Genomic DNA, 20,551 nt, shown 5'->3' with positions numbered 1-20,551 from the left:
CTTGGGAGAATATTAGACTTGTTGTGAGTTGAACTTTTGGAAGGTGTGTTTCTCGTTACATCTGTCGTAAATGTAACAGCATTTCAGAAATAGAACATTATACCAACAGTCAAATGTGCTGATAGTCTGACGGTCTTATTGTTTGTTTGTTTTTTTTCCCCCCAAAGATTTTTTAAACAAGATTGTCCTATTAGAGGCTGGACATTGACCCACCTCTTCCTTGTGGGAGATTTACCCACATCTTCTTGCAGTGTGGTAAGTCTGGAAGGGAGGACACTCTTCTGTGGTTCTTGATGAATCATGCTAGGAAACACACACATACACACACAATTTATCATCATTTTATTTTGTCTGCAGTATTCTTCCCCCCATTGCTAATGGCCATTTAGCATGAGCATGCACAAAAATTCTCTCCTTTACAGAGAGAACTGGGCTGAAATGAAATGAAGAAAACAAAGAGCGACACTCACGTTTTTCTCATCCCAATGGGAGTTTTTCTAGGCCAGGAGAGAGAGAAAGATAGGGATAGAGAAACATTTTCTTTGAGGAAAGTTGACAGAAGAGGGAAAAAAGCAGCCGCAAGTACACTGACTTAAACTCTAGCAAAGCACAACAAGCGTGGCGATGGAAAATTAATGCATTGCTGGACAAGGACAAGGTCTTCCTTGTGATGTGCATGGCTATTGAATGCTTTAACAGTGGAAATCAACATCCATCCATTTTCTGAGCCGCTTCTCCTCACTAGGGTCGCGGGCGTGCTGGAGCCTATCCCAGCTATCGTCGGGCAAAAGGCGGGGTACACCCTTAACTGGATGCGAGCGAATCGCAGGGCACATATAAACAAACAACCATTTGCACTCACATTCACACCTACGGGCAATTTAGAGTTGTCAATTAACCCACCATGCATGTTTTTGGGATGTGGGAGGAAACCGGAGTGCACGGAGAAAACCCACACAGGCACGGGGAGAACATGCAAACTCCACATAGGCGGGGCCGGGGATTGAACCCCGGACCTCAAAACTGTGAGGCAGACGCTCTAACCAGTCGTCCACCGTGCCACCTGGAAATCAACAATGTGCTTAAAAATGCATACAAAGATGACATTGAAGTTATCAGGTCAACACGCTCGTCCTTTTATACATTTAATTAAGAGACAGTTTTAAAAAGTGTATTCCTGTTTGATCACATACAGAGTCTTGTCATCACGAGCATACAATTAAAAAAACAATACAGAATAGGACTGGTCAGACAAGTTACGCAATACACACTGAACAAAAACAAATGTAAAACTTTCGTTATTTCTATTTTTCCGGCGCTGAACTCAAAGATCTAAGACTTTCTATTTACACAAGAGGCCTATTTCTCTCAAACATTGTTCATAAATCTGTCCTAATCTGTTTCAGGGAGCACTTTTCCTTTGCCAAGATAATAAGAAAGCATGACTGATTGTTACACAGATGTACCTTAGGCTGCTAACAATAAAAGGCCATTCTAAAACATACAAGTTTATCAAACACTAATCATCTACTAAACTCAAACCACCTGCACAGGTTTCCCAGGTGTCATTAAATTGCTTCAGTTTGGTTCAATTTTCTCAGTTGGTTTCAATATGCAGAAGACTGCAGACTTGACAATTGGCCAGAAGACCATCACTGATACCCTCCATAGGATGGGTAAGCCAAAATAGTTCATACCCAAGGAGGCTGGCTGTTGACATAGTGCTGTGTCTAAGCATATCAATGGAAAGTCTAGTGGAAGGACAAAATGTGGCAGAAGAAGATGCAGCAGCAAAAGAGATGACCGTGGGCTTCAGTGGATTCAAGAATCTAGCAGAGATCCAGAACGAGTGGAATGAGGCAGGAGACACAGCTTCAAAAACCACCACATACAGATCCATCCATCCATTTTCAACACCGCTTATTCTGGTTAGGGTCGTGGGACGCTGGAGCCTATCCCAGCTGACTTCGGGCGAAAGGCAGACTACACCCTGAACTGGTCGCCAGTCAGTCGCAGGGCACATATAGACACAGAAAACCATTCGCACTCCCATTCACACCGTCACTGAGTGGGAACTGAACCCACGCTGCCTGCACCAAAGTCAGTGACCCCATACAGATGCATCCGGGAATTGGGCTACAACTGTTGGGTACCTCGGGTCTGAGCCTGAGCCAACGCAGGAAGCCTCTCAACTGGGCCAAGGAGAAGAAGGAATGGACTGTTGGCCAGTAGTCCAAGGCCCTCTTTTCCCATGAAATTGTGCCTTTCATTCGGGTTTGGAGGTAGACGGTGAAGAACAGAACCCAAGCTCCTAGAGGTCCAGTGTGAAATATCCAGTCAGTCAGTCAGTCATGATTTGGGGTGCAATGTCCAGTGCAGGTAAACTCTGCTCTCTTAAATCCAAGGTCACCGCAACAGTCTACCAGAATGTTTTAGAGGATTTCATGATTCCTTCTGCTGAGGATCTGTATGGAGATGCAGATTTCATCGTCCATCAGGACCTGGCCCCTGCCCATACCGCCAGAAGCACCAAAACCTGTTTTGATGCCCATGCCATCACAGTGCTTGAGTGGCCAGCCAACTTGCCGGATCTAAACCATATTGAGAATCTATGGGGTATTATCAAGAGGGAAATGAGGGGCCCCAGACACAAAAACAAAGAACTGAAAGCAAGCATCAAGGAAATCTGGGCTTCCATAACTCCCAAGCAATGCCACAGCCTGATTGCCTCAGTGCCACGGCACATAGAGGCAGCGATTAAAGCAAAGGGATTCCCAACCAAGTATAGAAGCTTAACATATCGTTTTGAAAGTACCATATTTTGATTGATTTAATGTGACCCTAACTTCGTTCTTTTTCTTCTACAAAAACTGAAGTAAATGGTGATTTCTTCACAATATTAACATATTTTTAATTCCTGATTTCGTGAGTTTTATGAGTTCGAAACCGCAATTATGTAAAAATAAACAAATAAATACTTTAAATGTTTTTAATTGTGGGCTCTGAATGTATAATCTATTAAAGTTTCACTTTTTTAATGGAATTATGAAAATAAACTTTCATACTATCCATATAAAAAATGTTGATGATCATGAAATTTTATTTATATGTAAGGTGACCAGACCTCATGTGTTGTATTTCCAAGAAACGCTTGTAATTCATTTTAGTTCGCTTTATTTTTCAGTTAGCACAATGCTACTTTCTTTTGTCTCTTTTCTTCCTCGTATCATATTCTACGCCTCACATCTAGTTGTTCCTTTCACTAATGCCCCGAGTGGTTGGACGAGACACCACAGTATGTGTGGGTGTGTGTGGGTAGCCGCTAACAAAAAGAGACGCGTTTTTGATCAACACATGCTCTCACACTTGATCTCTGCTCAGACTAGCCACCAGCAGAGAAAGTATGAGTGTAAAGGGTTGTGAATGTGATTATCGCATGAAAACGTGTACAGTAGAAATGCTGACAGGGTTGCTGAAAGTGCGGCTGTCGAAAGAATATCTTTCGCTTTTGGGTACATTCGGAAATTCACTCCAAGCATGCTCTCTACACTCTGGAATGTTTGGAAACTTAAGAGCGTTGTTGGAGTGTGCTTTACGGTTATTCAGAGCACCACACCCTGGGAGTGCCGAAGCGCATTCCCGGCGCTCTGACTGAGGAGACAAGAGCAGCCGCAGCGTTTACAGGCAGAACTGACATATTCAATATGGCGGACACACTGACGTATCCCTGCAAATGGTCAAATGCTTTTTTGTAAATTCATAGAAAATGGAGCACACTGACTCGCTTTACACTGCACTCTCAAAGCGCGTCACTTTGAATTTCCAAACGTACCCTTCGAAAGAACAAGAGCAGAGTACGAGCAGGGGGAACTTGGTCAAACAAAAGAGGAGGAAAAAGGGACAACAATTGCTGGACGCCGTTTCCAAGGCACATGTTTGTGCTCCAAAGAGAAGGTTGGTTCATTTATTTAGCCTTCTATCTAGTATTAACACTATTCCGAAAAGATTTTCCTTGTGAAAACCTCACAATGCTTCGTTTCTAGCCATTAGTAATAAAATAGGGACTCTCAAACTTTGGGTCCAGTTCAGGACTCCTTAGAGTGTAGACATTTTCCAAGGAGCCCCTCATAATTATAACAGCATTTAAACATGTCTTTTCGAGAAAAAAACTGGCCCAACAAGTTAAATCATAGCTGAAATAAATAAGTTGATGTTTTCCCCTTTGTTTTAATGCAAAGCAATACAAGTACAACAGGAAAATCTTTATATTAAATGACCATAATTAATTTTACCCGACTTCCGTATGAGAAACAAGAGGAATCTAGGAAATTTCACATGCAGTCCAGTACGCAGGTATTTATTTCACTGTCACACTGGATTCATTTTTGGCTAAAATGTTACTGAATCGATTTCCAGCCACTGAAATCGTTTCTGGTTGTATCGTTCTAAATGAGCCAATATCATCCTTGAATCGAACAAGCAACCACAAATCGAAGCTAAAGCGAATCGTTACACCCCTAGCCAAAACGTCACAGTGGCTTTCATTGCAAGTAACAAAAATATCTACAACAAAGGGTCCAAAAAAACACAAAGGACTTCGTTTCACCTCTGCCAGGTGAGATCTTCCTCCAGAAAGATGTTCCTGCTTGCCTTGCGTCCGCACACGGGCGTCCGTGGCTCGGTGGGTTCCAACACACACACAGAGCAGGAAGAGTCAGATAAGATGTTCAGGTCCTCGCCGATGGAGCCCGACTCCGCCGAATAAGCGTAGTTGAGCGCAATTTTACGACAGTATGTACAGGCTCGCAAGTCTCCTAGGAAGTGGTAGAGTATGAGATCCATGTTAGTTAGTTTCTCTTCCTTTAGCCACCACACTGCTTACCTGTATAGCCCATGAACTTTCCGGGGATCTCCTGGTTGCAGCAGCGGCTGCAGAAAATCTGTCCGCATAACCTGCAGTGGTGGCGCCGACGGAACGTGGTGAACTTCTCGTTACAATCATAACACTCCTTACACTGGCTGTCAGGCATCCAGTACTGCTTCAGGTCGCTATCCTAGAGGAGTGACAACAGCGGCAACAACTTTGTTAAGGGTGGATTTAAAACACAAGGTGATGCACAAATCTAGGACAAAAAACGTGCGTAATGTTTAAACTCTGGGCTCTGTGCTGGCCATTTGTATCCACTATGTTTCATTTAGACCTTTAAATATATAAAACAATAATATAATGATGGTATCAAATTGTACCATTTGGCTCTATCTTGGCCACTTTGGCCAAATGAAACCTGGGTGGCATTCCAGACTCAACATTGTTTTCTACCAGATTACATCATTGATCAATTTTTGGACAAGGGACACAGCGCTGTTTGGCAGCACCACAACAGAAATCATGCCGAAATTGAAAAATGTTTGATTCAGACAGCAGCATGCCGTGACGCCTGATGACACATCCAAAAGAGATCGTGGAGGAGTGATTTCAGAGTGACAACACCAACAGATTATCCCAGAATTGTACAGTAAATAACATGGGGAAAATGGAGGAAATAATCATAAATGCGGTGTCTCAGGGTCCCGAGCTTTGGGACACTAGACAAATGATGTACCATAACGTGGTAAAGAAGGCTCAGCGATAAATGGAGCTGGTATGTTGAAGATACTCGGTTTGCTTAAACTAGCGATTTTAGCATTATTAACAACAAAATATTAGCTTATAATAAAATATAGCATAGCCAAACATGCTTCACTTGTATCACGTCTCCTCCTTCTTAAAAGTAAAGCCAGGGCTTTCCGTTATAACTATTTTACATCCAAACCAGTAGGAAAAGGCACCAGGTTAGCTTAGCAACCAGAGCCAAATATGGACACAGTTACACTGGGCTGTCTTCATCCTTGCACCGTGCCCCAAACCACAAAAAACAAGTGCAGTGAGAAAAGGGCTTCAGCAACAGTGAGGGAAAAAGGTGGTACTGAAAATATATATTAAAAAAAGAATTTTGAGGCTGGTTTCCAAACTGCGCATTGTGCAAATAAACTGGGATTAACAAATATTAAAAGTCCCATATTTTGCCAAACTAAGATTTTCTAGTATTTGGGACACAATATTATCGCTATGGTGCCTCAGTAAACATGTGAAACATGAATTAAAATCATCCACCCATTCCTGAGTTCCAGACAATTAGGTCATTTGAATTTCAAGTTTATCTACGTCGTCAGTGAAGATCTGCGCCTACCTCTCCACTTCCGAGCCAGCACTGTAAACAAAAACACGTGCTCTCACAAGTGAGTCTTGTACACGGAGGCAACCAATCAGAGGAAAGGGGGCGGTCTAGGCCAAATATGGACAAACCGGATACAAAGCTGGGTCAAACAGAAGTAGCTGTTAGAGGGACCGTTTCGTAATATTTGTATTTCATATTGTTTACGTTGGTGATTTCACTCTCGATGTCACTTGTGCAGCTGTTTTACATGAATTTTGTGCATGCGGGTTGATTCATCTGTTCAATGAACACAGTCATATTGAATATAAATCACTTAAATACACAATAGACAGGCAAAAAATATTGGCTTAGGTATTAATTAAATCAGATTTTGTGGGGGATGAAAAATACCTGACTCTTTCCATCCATAATTTCCTTGAGTCGTTTCAGTGCTGTGCGAAGCTGCACCGCTGTGCGAGGGTCATGATTGTTCAGTGGTGCATCTGACTTCCTGCTGCTATCTGAAAGGAAGTTTGCGCAAACACACACATGCAAACGAAAACACACAAGCACACACACGGATAAGTCACTGGAACCAAATATAATTGAAATGTATGGAAAAGTTGCAACACCAACCCTATCAAATAACTCATGTTATCTTTCCTTGAGGTTGTTTGTTTATATGTGCCCTGCGATTGGCTGGCGACCAGTTCAGGGTGTACCCTGCCTCTCGCCCGAAGATAGCTGGGATAGGCTTCAGCACGCCCGCAACCCTTGTGAGGATAAGCGGTACAGAAAACGGATGGATGGATCTTTCCTTGAGCATTTAAACAAGACAGGAATGGTGGTCGATTGGTTAGAGCGTCTGCCTCACAGTTCTGAGGACCGTGGTTCAACCCCCGGCCCCGCCTGTGTGGAGTTTGCATGTTCTCCCCGTGCCTGCGTGGGTTTTCTCCGGGCACTCCGGTTTCCTCCCACATCCCAAAAACATGCAAGGTAGGTTAATTGACGACTCTAAATTGCCCATAGGTGTGAATGTGAGCGCGAAGGGTTGTTTGTTTGTATGTGCCCTGCGATTGGCTGGCAACCAGTTCAGGGTGTACCCCGCCTCCTGCCCGATGATAGCTGGGATAGGCTCCAGCACTCCCGCGACCCTTGTGAGGATAAGCGGCTCCGAAAATGGATGGAGGAATGTGACCAAAATAAATCATTTAAAAAAACGCTGCATAGTTAAGCAAGAAATCCAAACGTTAGCTTTTCAAGAATAAATTCAAATCCTATATTCAAGATTCATTCACAATTAAGCTTTGTTAGTATCTTACATCTTAATTTTCATCATTGGTATACCTCACCTGACAGACAAAATGACGGGGGGAAAAAAAAAAGAAAAAACAAAACAAAACAAAAATGCAGAAAATCACTGTCTGATTTTCAAAGAACTTATTAGCAAATTATAGTGGAAAATAAGTATTTGATCAATAACAAAAGTTCATCTTAAAACTTTGTTATATACCCTTTGTTGGCAATGACAGAGGTCAAACGTTTTCTTTAAGTCTTCACAAAGTGTTGCTGGTATTGTGGCCCATTCCTCCATGCAGATCTCCACTACAGCAGTGATGTTTTGGGGCTGTCGCTGGGCAATACAGACTTTCAACTCCCTCCAAAGATTTTCTATAGGGTTGAGATCTGGAGACGGGCTCGGCCACTCCGGGACCTTGAAATGCTTCTTATGAAGACACTCCTTCGTTGCCCGGGCAGTGTGTTTGGGATCATTGTCATGCTGAAACACCCAGCCACGTTTCGTCTTCAATGCCCTTGCTGATGGAAGGAGGTTTTCATTAAAAATGTCATGGCCAATACATGGCCCCATTCATTCTTTCCTTTACATGGATCAGTTGTCCTGGCCCCTTTTGCACAAAATCAGACCCAAAGCATGATGTTTCCACCGCCATGCCTCACAGTAGGTATGGTGATCTTTGGATGCAACTCAGCATTCTTTCTCCTCCAAACACGACAAGTTGAGTTTTTACCAAAAACTTGAATTTGGTTTCATCTGACCATATCACATTCTCCCAATCCTTTTCTGGATCATTCAAATGCTCTAAAGCAAACTTGAGACAGGCCTGGCCATGTACTGGTTTAGGCAGGATTGCACTGCAGGATTGGAGTCCCTGGCGGCGTAGTGTGTTACTGATGGTAGCGTTTGTTACTTTGGTCCCAGCTCTCTGCAGGTCATTCACTAGGTCCACCCGTGTGGTTCTGGGATTTTTGCTCACCAATCTTGTGATCATTTTGACCCCACAGGTTGAGCTCTTGCGTGGAGCCCCAGATTGGGGGAGATTATCAGTGGTTTTGCATGTCTTCCATTTTAATAATAATAATAATAATAATAATAATAATTGATCCCACAGTTGACCTCTTCACACCAAGCTGCTTACCTATTGCAGATTCAGTCTTCCCAGCCAGTGCACGTCTACAATTTTGTTTCTGGTGTCCTTTGACAGCGCTTTGGTCTTGGCCATAGTGGAGTTTGGAGTGTGACTGTTTGAGGTTCTGGTCAGGTGTCTTTTATACTGATAATGAGTTCAAACAGGTGCCATTAATACAGATAACGAGTGGGGGACAGAGGAGCCTCTTAAAGAAGATGTTACAGGTCTGTGAGAGCCAGAAATCTTGCTTGTTTGTAGGTGACACCAAATACGTATTTTCCACCATAATTTGCTAATAAATTCTTTAAAAATCAAACAATGTGATTTTCTGGATTTTGTTCCCCCTCATTTTCTCTGTCACAAGTGAGGTATATTGTTGATGAAAATTACAGGCCTCTTTCATCTGGTGGCTGACTAAATACTTTTTTGCCCCACTGTATAAGTATACCCTATATTTAATAAGATTAAATTTTATTTACTGCACTATATGACTGGCGGCAAGGGTGAACGACATCTGCCTCACAGTTCTAAGGAGCCAGGGTTCAAATCCAGCCTAGCCTGTGTGGAGTCTCCCCGTGCCTACATGGGTTTTCTCTGGGACTGCCGTTTCCTCCATAGGTGTGCATGTTAGTGTGAAGGATTGTTTGTCTATATGTGGCCAGAGGTTGACTACCGACCATTTCAGGAAGTTTCCCGCTGTCTAAAAATACTTGTCAACATGAGCAGGTACTGGACCAAAAAGGGCAGTTTTTTCACCAAGGGGTGTCTGTGTGCACACGCCTGGTTTATATGATCGTGTACACATTCAGCAGACATAGATTTGGTGTTTTATGATCCTCTCCGTTTTAAGTGTTTTTGCAGCCACCCTGTTGCACCTACACGCATTACCAACCCCCTTTTGTGGTGGGCTTTTGGGGGGGGGGCACTTATTTGTGGAATGCTGTCCCTATACCCTGCAAATAGCAGGAGTTGACCAATTATTATTATAACACATTTGTAGAAATCATGGCCCATGACACGCCAGTCAAGCACAGCAGAAGCTCCAAAGTTTAACAACCTGAATAGTAGGACGTTTTGGGACTTAAACAAAAATGTCTAGAAAACATGCTCAAAACAAGGCTCTCGTGTTTTTGTGATGTCACAACAGAAGGATACCATAAATGGCAAAAAGGAAACGTGTTGAAAACCACAGAAACGGCAATGGAATTTAATGCTAAATAGGAAAGGCGTCCGTATGCTCAGCACAAAGATCATAATATTATTTTTACCAAGCTAATGTAATGGTAACAATGTCAGGCATCATCTAAGGGTGAGTAGTTTTACTTTATATTAGTTTTATCATACCTTGGTTACAGTTGCAAATGTTAAAATGCCTTTACAGTTTAATAAAGGTTTAATGATTGTGGTGGTTTAACCATGCCACAAATTCACTTTACTCCCTATAGTAGAAATTGTTTTGAAAGTCGAACAACTTGGAAGTCAACCAGCGGAATGGATTGTGTTCCACTTTGTACACAGCCGGCCATTATGAGGTAATACAGCATGTTTTTCGGCGTTGAAAATTTCAAGCACTTTTCAAACCTTGAGAAATGAAGCATTTTCAAGAAATTTAAGCAATCATAGCAGGTTAATGAACGAGCCAAACTAGAGTAGATCACAATTTTACAAATGCAGATACAATCACACACACACACACACACACACACACACACACACACGTCTGTGTGTGCGTAATTGTTAGAGTCAAGCACAAAGTGCACGAGAGCCCTCACCTGGCCAAGCCACTGGAATCAGAAGAGACCCAAGAGCCCATGTTACAGCCTTTCATTCAACTTTCATTCATTTTTAAACACAAATCCATCACACCAAAGGACAATTTTTACCGCAAATTGTAAGTTTGACAGTTTTTGGAGTATATAGCGATCATTAATCTGACTTATCAGTCACCTCTGATTTGTTTAAAGTAAAACAAAAACAACAGTTTCACACAGCAGATGATAGTCATCAACTGTAGAGTATCAAATGTTCGAAAATTAAGTAGTGAACTCCAGATAGTCGATTCTATGTATATGCTGTACATATTATATACACTTGCAACAGGTTATGCACATAGATTTTGAAGCAGTATTGCAGTCATTCCCAGTGAGCACAATTGAAAGCAGTAAAGTGAAATAAAACACCCCAAAGTGACCCGTTTACTCCAGCCACCAGCAGCATTTGACAACATATACATTTTCGTGTATTTTACCGGAAGCAGTGGAAGTGCGTCTGAGGTGCTCGGGATGTGATTTCCATTTCTGTGTCCTTGAGCCATAGCTGGAGTGGGAAGGGCTGGATGACCAGCTTCGACTCTCCGACTGAGGGGAAGGGGTCGGCTCATCCAGCTTGTCAGAGACCGCATTAGCAGGTCGGCCATCCTCTGTGAACACACATGAACGACAAGATGCATGCGAGATGAAAAATAATCATGTTCTTCTTTCCTTTAGAAGTAGGGAAAAGGGCTGTAAAGAACAACCTTCCTCTTATCTTAAACTTGATTCAACAATTGATCAACATCTCTTTACTTTTGTCACAACTAAAAACTGGGAGTGACTTAGAGACACTGTCATCTTACTTCATTCATATACACTGACCAGCCATTACATTAGAAACACCTGCCCTATGATGACATCCAATACTTAGCTGCATTAAAAATTCTCTCTTTATAGAGAGATTTATTTGCCAATACCATTTAAAAAAATGTTTCATACAGGAAACAATGTCAAGTTAAATAACTTGTTCAAGGCAATATTTTAAAAAACATTTTGACATTCTTAACTTATATACAAGTGTGAAGTTTACCACTGTATAATAAAACCAACAAAAAAAGTAAACCTACTTGCTCTTTGATTGACACGTGACAGACGTAATGGAGAGGGAACGGGAAGGTGTTTGCAGAAAGACCTGCCAACTTTTGATGTTTTATAGGGATTTCTAAAATTAATTGTGCTCACACTTGACACTATGTTACAGTGCATCTATCTTTATCATCACACTTTTCCTCTTTGCCATCACTGCTACTCTTCTTTGGTGGTATCACAAGAAGCAAAAAGAACCAAAGGGAGGAAAACAAAACAAAACAAAACAAAAAAAAACACTTCATTCTTTAGATCGTTATTGGTCACTGAGCTAAATGGTCCTGAGATTTGATGATTTGTTCGAAATTTAAGCCATATTTTTACAGAATTTTTTGGCCATTAACTGAAAATGTTACATTCTTTAATATTTTGGGGAACATCTTTTGCTTTTGACAGGGCCAAAACAGTACGAAAATCAAAATATGTGTATTGGAGCTGGATGGATTGTGTGGCTGTACCTACTGATGTCTCCAAAAAGTAAGTTAGCCTTGTGATGTACTAACCCCTACCAGCATGCCATAAAAAGAAAACCGTGTAATTTTTCTAATTCTAAAGTAATTACACTTTCCTTCAGCTGAGCAAACCCTTATTGGCATCTTGTCAAGTTTGATTGTTTTTTTTTTTTATATATGTCTGGTATTAGATCTCTGTGCAGGAGCACCTAATGTCATGATTGTTGAGCCCCTGTAAATCAAATAAAGACATATAAAAGAGGTGACATAGTTGCAAAACAAAGTATAGAAATCGTTTTGTCCATTTAGCAGTTTTAAAAATGAGGCAATAACATACAATAATACAGCACAGAGATGGTGGGTGTGGGTGGGGTGTTGTGTCACGAGACCATTTTAACCTCACAAGAATGATAGCTGCTGCACAAGGTATCTAATAACACACTCAGACACGAGCCTCATCGAGATCTACAGTAAAAGAAAACACGCAGTCTGTTTAAAAAATAAAATTTCCCTGATTTTGAAGTGTTCTCAAATGTTCTCTCATCTTTCATAAGAATAATAGAATCAGTAGTTATAATAATAATACAGTTAATAATAACAATCGCTAAGATTTATAAATTCTGGAGGATGCTTTAGCCTAATATGAACATAATAGCATTCTCTAATCGTCAATACATGCAAACTTAGAACAAAGGATTTAGAATTCTCATTTACAGTATTTCCTCAAACATGGTCCTCCACTTGGATGGATGCCGTGTCTCAATTACTGTAGTTCCGCCTCTATTCGGAGAAGTGAGTCTTGTGTGTTAAAATTTTACTCACCTTTTACTACTTTGAGTTTGAAGGCATGAAATTACCCCCCCCCCCCAGCCTCCCTTACCCATTCCGTGTCCCTTTTGCACAACCCAGTGGCAAGGGGGGGAATTGCTGGGCAATGTGAAAGTGACTAATGTTAAAAGGGATATACAGTACATGAGGCACATCTGCGATGTAAACCACCTTTGTCTTGTACTGTTAAGTGATAGACGGATGTTTTTTTTCCCTCATTCTGTTCCACGTCACTAGTGATGTTAAAATTAACCCGAAGCCTCAAAGCTTGTGTCAGACTGTGTTGAAATGGCGCTTCAGAGCTTGTATCGTCCCCCAAATATCACGTGACCTTTTAAGTTTGACGCTTCATACGTCACTATGCGTATCAACAGCTCAAAATGGATTGGTTGCTGTCATTTGATTTGACCGCTCGTTTGAGGCCACCTTGTGTATTTGGAAGCACCAAGCTGTTCAATAGCTTGGTGGTTCCTAAATAAGCTATTGAACAATTGTTATTTTTTGAATAAAAACTTGTAAAAGACATCTCTGTGCCCTTTTGTTTCTGTTCCCAAGTCATCCCTTTATAAATAAAAATGCACGCGTGACCAACATATTTACTTTGTGGAATCCATCTTTTTAATGCCAACTTAATCTATTTCAATTAACACGAACAGACTTATGTAAATAATACATTGACCAACATCATATTTTATCTTTTATTGCTGAAAGATAACGAGAGAGTCTTGTTTCACACAGTTTAGTGGCCTAGGTTGCTGTGACTTCTTTCGTCCACCAGATCTCACTAATGTACTCCCTAAAGTGCCAAAGGGCCGAAATCTGTTCTGGCACAAATTGAAGGAAAGCCTCAAAGCTTCATGAGGTTTCAGCCACACATCACAGTTCTCGCACACGTGAAGACTTTTGGTCATAAATATTGAACAGGTTCATTATTTAAGATTGTCTGCCCCGTTTCAGACCCGTAGAATCCACTCTTAAACAGGGTCCGAAATACTCCCGAAATTGCCCATTCCCATGACATTTTTTTTGTATAGCAATTTCTGAGATTTGCGTAGCAATCTTTCGAAACGGTGTTTTGGGTACCACTAAGTACTAGATCACTGTCTAATTTTATGCTTTTCTACCCTAAATTTCCCAAAACTTTACCCCATATATTTAGAGGCATATTTTGACCTTTTGAACATCTTTCGTATAGAATGTATTTAATTAGTGCCTTGTAGGAAAGCAGAAAGCAGTACTAGTAGTAGTAAACCTGATATTGTTCATTAGTCTGTGGTTTCCGATTGAACGGGGGGACGATGGCGATAAAGGTACGCGTATATGGGAAGCGAGGGAGATGGATGTCGGAGAAAAGGACAATTGGCTACCACGCTAATAGATATCTTATATAGCTTTATGACCACGCTAGTTTAGGTTCTTCCTCCCTTGGTGAGAACGACACGGTGCCATGGAGACAATGATTAGTGACTTACACTATATTGCCAAAAGTATTCGCTCACCTGCCTTGACCCACATATGAATTTATGCGATATCCCATCGGGTTTATTATGACATCAGTCCACCCTTTGCAGCTATAACATCTTAAACTCTTGTGGGAAGGCTTTCAACAAGCTGTAGGAGTGAGTTTACGACCATTTTCCCAGGAGCACATTTCTGAGGTTACGCACTGATGTTGGACGAGAAGGCCTGGTTCTCAGTCTCCGCTCTAATTCATCCCAAAAAGTTCCATGGGGTTGAGGTCAAGTGTTGTGCAGGCCAGTCAAGTTCATCCAAATCAAATGTTCTAATCCGTGTCTTTATATGTCCGCCCCCTTCTCTCTCAGGCCAACACAGAGACGCTAATGCACGCTTTTCTTACTAATCGGATTGATTACTGTAATATCCTGCTTTCCGGTCTTTCCAAAAATAGTATTTCAAGCTTACAATCGCTACAGAATTCAGCAGCACGTTTTCTGACGACAGGAAGGCGGGAGCACATAACACCGAATTTAAAAATCACTGCATTGGCTCCCTGTGTGTTTTAGGATTGATTTTAAGGTTCTTTTATTGTTTTTTAAAGATCTTCTCTCAGAACTCCTTTTACCCTATGAACCCTCACGGACCCTGATGTCCTCTGGTTCTGGCCTTTTAGCTATTCCTAAAGTCAGGACACGCACTCACGGCGAGGCAATGTTTGAGTTTTATGGCCCCGTTTGTGGAACAGCTTGCCGGAGAACCTCAGGGCCGCGGAGAATTTTCTTGTTTTTTTAGAACACGCTCAAGATCCACCTTTTTAATTTAGCTTTTAACTAATACTACCTTGCTTACTGACTTTTATTTATCTCTGTTTTATTTTATTTTTATTATGATTCTCATATTTATTGTATTTTGTCCTTATGCTGTCTTATATCATACCTTTAAGACAATTATTTGTGCTTTTATGTTTTTATTTGTTTTAATCTTTATATTTTAGGTTAGTGTAATATCTTTTAGTAATATTTTACTGTTTAGTGTTTCCTCAGAGAGAGCCCTCTGCACCAGCATCTATGGTGGGCTGTGGTCATGGGCCTGTCTTGTGGGATTCCCAATTGCCATGCGTACAACTAGCTACGCTGCTACCTTGAGGGCTCCTTCTGGGTGGCCTGTGCCCATGGTCTATGGTCCATTACTGGTGCAGAGGGCTTCCTGAGATGGTGTTTTCCTCAGCTAGATGTTCTGTACTCAGAGCCTCGGGTTATTAGGTCATAACAATATTTTTAAACCTATACGTGCGTGTGTGTGTGTTGTGTGCAAGTGTGTGGTTGTGTCTGTGTCCTGTGGACAACCGGCGGGCGGGCTTCATGTATTTGTGTGTGTGAAAGTGTGTGCATGCGTGCATCTGTGTCCTGTGGACAAGCGGCGGATGGGCTTCATGTATTTTTAATCGATTCATTTTTATTTTTGTTGGGCGCTTTGGATTGCATTCTTCTGGTTGGCCTGTGCCCATGATCTATGGTCCAATCCTGGTGCAGACAGCTCCCTGAGATTTTATTGATTCATTTTAATTGTGTAAAGCGCTTTGGGTTGCATTCTTTGTTGTATGAAAAGCACTTCCAAATAATGTTTGACGGACTGATTGATGAACCTTGTTTTGTGCACTGATGCACAGACATGTTTGAACAGGAAGAGGCCATCTCAAAACTGTCCCACAAAGTTGGAAATGTCCAAAATCTCTTGGTATGCTGAAGCATTCAGAGCTCCTTTCACTGGAGCATACTTGAGTAATCTACGCATTCCCCCCCACCGTTTTTTTTGTTTTTTTACTACTAACATGCAATTTGGACTTCTATCCTTAAAACTGCACATGTTGGTACCGAGTCTATGGTGTAAACTGTACAGAATTTGTGACAACAAAAATAGCCTTTGCTAAACGGTGAGCATTTGCGATTAGCTTAGCACGCTAGTGATTACCATTTAAGGTTTAAAAGAAAAAAAACTACTGCTCATGATCATATAGCTCACTCATGTTATATGTACAGTGGGTACGGAATGTTTTCAGACCTCCTTAAATGTTTCACTCTTTGTTATTGCAGCCATTTGTTAAAATCATTTAAGTTTTTTTTTCCTCATTAATGTACACACAGCATCCCACATTGACAGAAAAAATTGTAATTGTTGAGATTTTTGATGATTTATTAAAAAAGAAAAACTGAAATATCACACAGTCATAAGTATAGACACTCATATTTATATCGGGTGCTGTCCATTTCTTCTGATCATCCATAAGATGGTTCTACACCTTCATTGGAGTCCAGCTTTGTTCTATTATCCTGATTGGACTTGATAAGGAAAGCCACACCCCTGTCTATATAAGACCTTACAGCTCACAGTGCATGTCAAGAGCAAATGAGAATCATGAGGTCAAAGGAAGTGCCTGAAGAGCTCAGAGACAGAATTGTATTTTTAGTCAATGTTACACACATTTATATTTGCCCGAAGTAAATTTTTTACTCGATACTTTGCATGCATTAACAAGTTGGACATAAATTGGTTTGTGAACCTACTCTAACCCTAGTATTTGTGTGAAAAATTCCCAAGGCTTCCATACAATAAACAGCTTTCCATGTTCATATCTAGAGTCAGTGTTACAAGCGATCACTGGTCAAATAATGGTCATATTAAGTAAACTATGTATGTTTTTATCCCATGAACCCCTAAATGTTACTGGCATATTTTCAACAAAATGATTCACGTTTTCGCAATTTTTCTTACATGTCACGAGGAGCACGGCGCGTTCAAGCAACGCAGAAGTCAAACGGACTCGAACTCTGGACAACACCCGTCCATATAGCTGAGACAGTGAGAAAGTTAGAGTAAGCATGTCATTAACAGGATTTATTGAAGTAATTTCATTGCAATAAAGTAATTTAATTGCAGTAAGTTAGCACCCATTATTTCTGTCATGTAATGTTGATTTGACCTAAACTTATGTCAGTGGCCAATCCCTGAATGCCCACTAGAGGTCATTGGTGTTTTAACTTTTGTCTAAAATGCGAGAGAATAATTTGAGCTGGGATGGACGGGCTCCAGCACGCCCGCAACCCTTGTGGATAAACTGTACAGAAAATGGATGGATGGATACACAACACAAGTCATATAAATAGACACATTGGTCCATCTTGTGCTCGGATCGGTTATCGTTTTTTTTTTTTTTTTTTTTTTTAAACTCCAAAAATCCTGATCGTGTAAAGCCTACTTATAACGATAGTCAATGTTGGACGCCACGCCTAATCCGCCATCTACAATATGACAGACAACCTTCCAACAGCACACCTTGACATCGACCAACAGGATTGTGTTTTGCATCGGCACATCACCTCCCTTGCTCGCACAGTTGTCAACATTTATTTATGCACACAAACCCATAATTACTGAAGCTTCAGAGCATGATTTGACAGAATGCCGGCATTTTTACGTACAAACATTAGTGCTAGCACTAGCTGGCTACCTAACGTTATGTTGCCTGCTTGCGAGCTATATTAAAAGCATGTGAACATAGCTCAAGCTCTGACCCTAACCCTGAATGCACAGCCTAAAACGTCTTCGCACGAGCACTTGGTGACGACACGACACGTTTTCTTCCTCTTTTTTTTTTTTTTTTTCTCAACATAACACATTGCCGCGATTCATTGTTGTTGTTGTCGCCATGTTAATGGTTGCAGCAGAACATTGCGAAACTATATTAAATGAGCTGCTCTTTGTTATGTTAATGAGACTGCTTGTATTATATTAACTGGAGGCTTAACAAAGGAATGACAGACGCTGCATGCAGCACATTTCTGGGTCTGTGCTTTGTCCCGCCCTCATCATTTCCGTCCAATGGGAGCACTGATCGTCACATGCGTGGCTTTGTTTTCAAATTATATTTAGCTTGCACAATGTACAATGTGAATGTAAACCGCATCAAACGAAAAAAATAAAGTCCACTTTTGGGCCAGACCAAACAAGTGGACCAAAGGACATTCCTTGTGTGGCTACATCCTGAGATATTCAATGATACAATACATGGGATTGCAATAAGTATCCCTCACCTTTGCAGTTGGTAAAATTCATCTGTACATAGAGCATTATCTGTCATTGAGCACAAATGATCGTACTGGTGACAGTGGAGTTGGGATGTGTTGTCACTGACCTTTGTTGTTGAAACGAAATAGGTTGACAAAGGAGCTGTACGCGGACCGCAGGGGTGGCTCATCCTGCTCCGGCGTGAGTGGCTTGAAGTGGGTCAGATGGGAAGGGCTGGCGGGCGAGCTGACCGGCGGCTCGACACTCCAGTCTGATGAAGACGACGGCAGAGACTTCTCCCCGGTGGCCATCTCCTGTAGTCTCCTTCTAAGGAGGCAGGACACAAGAATGTGAGCCATCATACTTCAACAAGAACAAAAGTGGATTAAATGAAGATCATAAGACAGCTTCATCTTCGAATTATCAGCAATTCTGATGTAACATTTTGCTAAATTGCTTCAAATGAGTAATACATGATTGTTCAACAACGAGCAGCACGATGACCGAGTGTTAGCACAGCCGCGCCTCCGCTGTTTAAGGGTTCAAATTGCCTTCCTGAGTGGAGTTTGCTTGCTCTCCTCGTGCTAGTGTGAGTTTTCTTCAGGTACTTTGGCTTCCTCCTACATTCCAAAGACATGCAAGCTAGGTTCATCAAAGACTTTGAACTGTTCTGAGGTGTGAATGTTTGTCTATATTAGGCTTTACACGATCAGGATTTTTGGGACCGATCAGTGTTTAAAAAAAAAAAGCGATAACCGATCACAAGATGGAGCAATGAGTCTATTTAAATTACCTGTTCATTTACTGTACATACTTGTGGACTTAATTGCTCCAAAAAATATTTATAATAAATAATGTATCTTTGAGCGGCACGGTGGACGACTGGTTAGAGCGTCAGCCTCACAGTTCTGAGGACCGGGGTTCAATCCCCGGCCCCGGCTGTGTGGAGTTTGCATGTTCTCCCCGTGCCTGCGTGGGTTTTCTCCGGGCACTCCGGTTTCCTCCCAAATTAGATATGTACAAACATTAGCTACATACTCAAGTATTGCGATAAATATTATGTAGAATACATCTTACATAGTGTACATAAAACACAAAGTGACATCATAGCCGGCTGTTATATAGCAAATGTTGTAGTACGTTACGTTTACCATAACGCCCTAAAAATTAAGTCACTAATTGTCGCCGAACTAAAAGTGTTTATTAACCACCCCCCCCCCAAAAAAAAATACAATTAGGCGAAAATGTAGATGAATTTAAAATAATCCTCACGTACATGCTACAAATTCTGCGGGACGATCGATTAGTTAGCCTAATAAAAACAGTTCAACTCCGAACCAACTTCCTTCCCTATACATGTAACAGGTGTGTCATGAATAACAAAACAACAAATGATTATTTGACTTACTCTTTGAAGAGCTGTCTGAACATTGGACGTCATGCCATTTGCGATCATCAAATGTCGAGAAAATTGCAGAAGTACTGGACATCACGTTACCCGCCTTGTCATGTGACCATAACAGGCCGGAGCGTGACTAATGTTCCGGAGTACCGAGTGCGTGCGTGCGACACCTCAACTCAATATGAACATAATTAACATAAAGCACAAATAATCCCTTTCGTCTTGTCACAGTAAATGCCCTCCGTTCGCATAATGACTAATAAACTTCCTTCCGTGTCAGCGCAGTTGGCAGTCCACAGAAACGCTCGTATTTGTAATAATTTAAACAGCATATTCAGCTTCCCCGTGAGCGCAAATGCCACGTTAGCCAGCTCGCCACTTGTCACCTGTACAATACATGCTAGCTAGTGTTAGTCTCCTGACCTGACCTGTCACTTGAACAATACATGCTAGCTAGTGTTAGCCTCCTATGCTAACTCAAAGGTTGCTCGCAACAAAATTATTTGTTGCCCTATTCTGACCCTGCCTTTCACTTACCCATTTACTTATGGATTAAACATCGTTGATCGAAGACTTCAAATCAGCCTGGCATCATCCAACTTCATTTAATTGCGCCTTTTTCCCGACGCTAACACAAGAAACACAGAGGCTTTCAAACACACAATACAGTACGCCCCACTTAACTACAACGAGTTAAGTTAATGATCAGACATTATAAGCCGAGCCAGCACAGTCGATTGGTCGATGAGATGCCGGTTATTTTGCATTGATTTCATTCGATAAACTACGATTGGCTGGCGACCGGTTCAGGGTGTATCCCGCC

At 41.4% G+C, this 20,551-nt stretch overlaps 1 protein-coding gene across 1 annotated transcript in view; it reads right to left on the bottom strand.

Annotated features, from left to right (window-relative positions):
* pikfyve (phosphoinositide kinase, FYVE finger containing) overlaps positions 1–20,254 on the bottom strand; it is a 59,557-nt gene extending 39,303 nt beyond the window's left edge. The window contains exons 1-7 of the mRNA XM_061793015.1: positions 19,735–20,254; positions 18,454–18,653; positions 10,875–11,045; positions 6,609–6,718; positions 4,883–5,054; positions 4,607–4,814; positions 214–303 (exon numbers count right to left, since the gene is read on the bottom strand). Of these exons, the coding sequence (XP_061648999.1) occupies positions 214–303; positions 4,607–4,814; positions 4,883–5,054; positions 6,609–6,718; positions 10,875–11,045; positions 18,454–18,653; positions 19,735–19,757 (974 nt within the window). The 5' untranslated portion in view covers positions 19,758–20,254. The remainder of the gene's footprint in view (positions 1–213; positions 304–4,606; positions 4,815–4,882; positions 5,055–6,608; positions 6,719–10,874; positions 11,046–18,453; positions 18,654–19,734) is intronic.
* Positions 20,255–20,551: the final 297 nt, after the last annotated feature.

This window comes from Phyllopteryx taeniolatus, chromosome 12 (assembly GCF_024500385.1).
Source record: "Phyllopteryx taeniolatus isolate TA_2022b chromosome 12, UOR_Ptae_1.2, whole genome shotgun sequence".
NCBI lineage: Eukaryota > Metazoa > Chordata > Actinopteri > Syngnathiformes > Syngnathidae > Phyllopteryx > Phyllopteryx taeniolatus.
The sequence above is the reverse complement of the archived record's forward strand: the minus strand, read 5'-3'. Positions and strand labels throughout refer to the sequence as shown.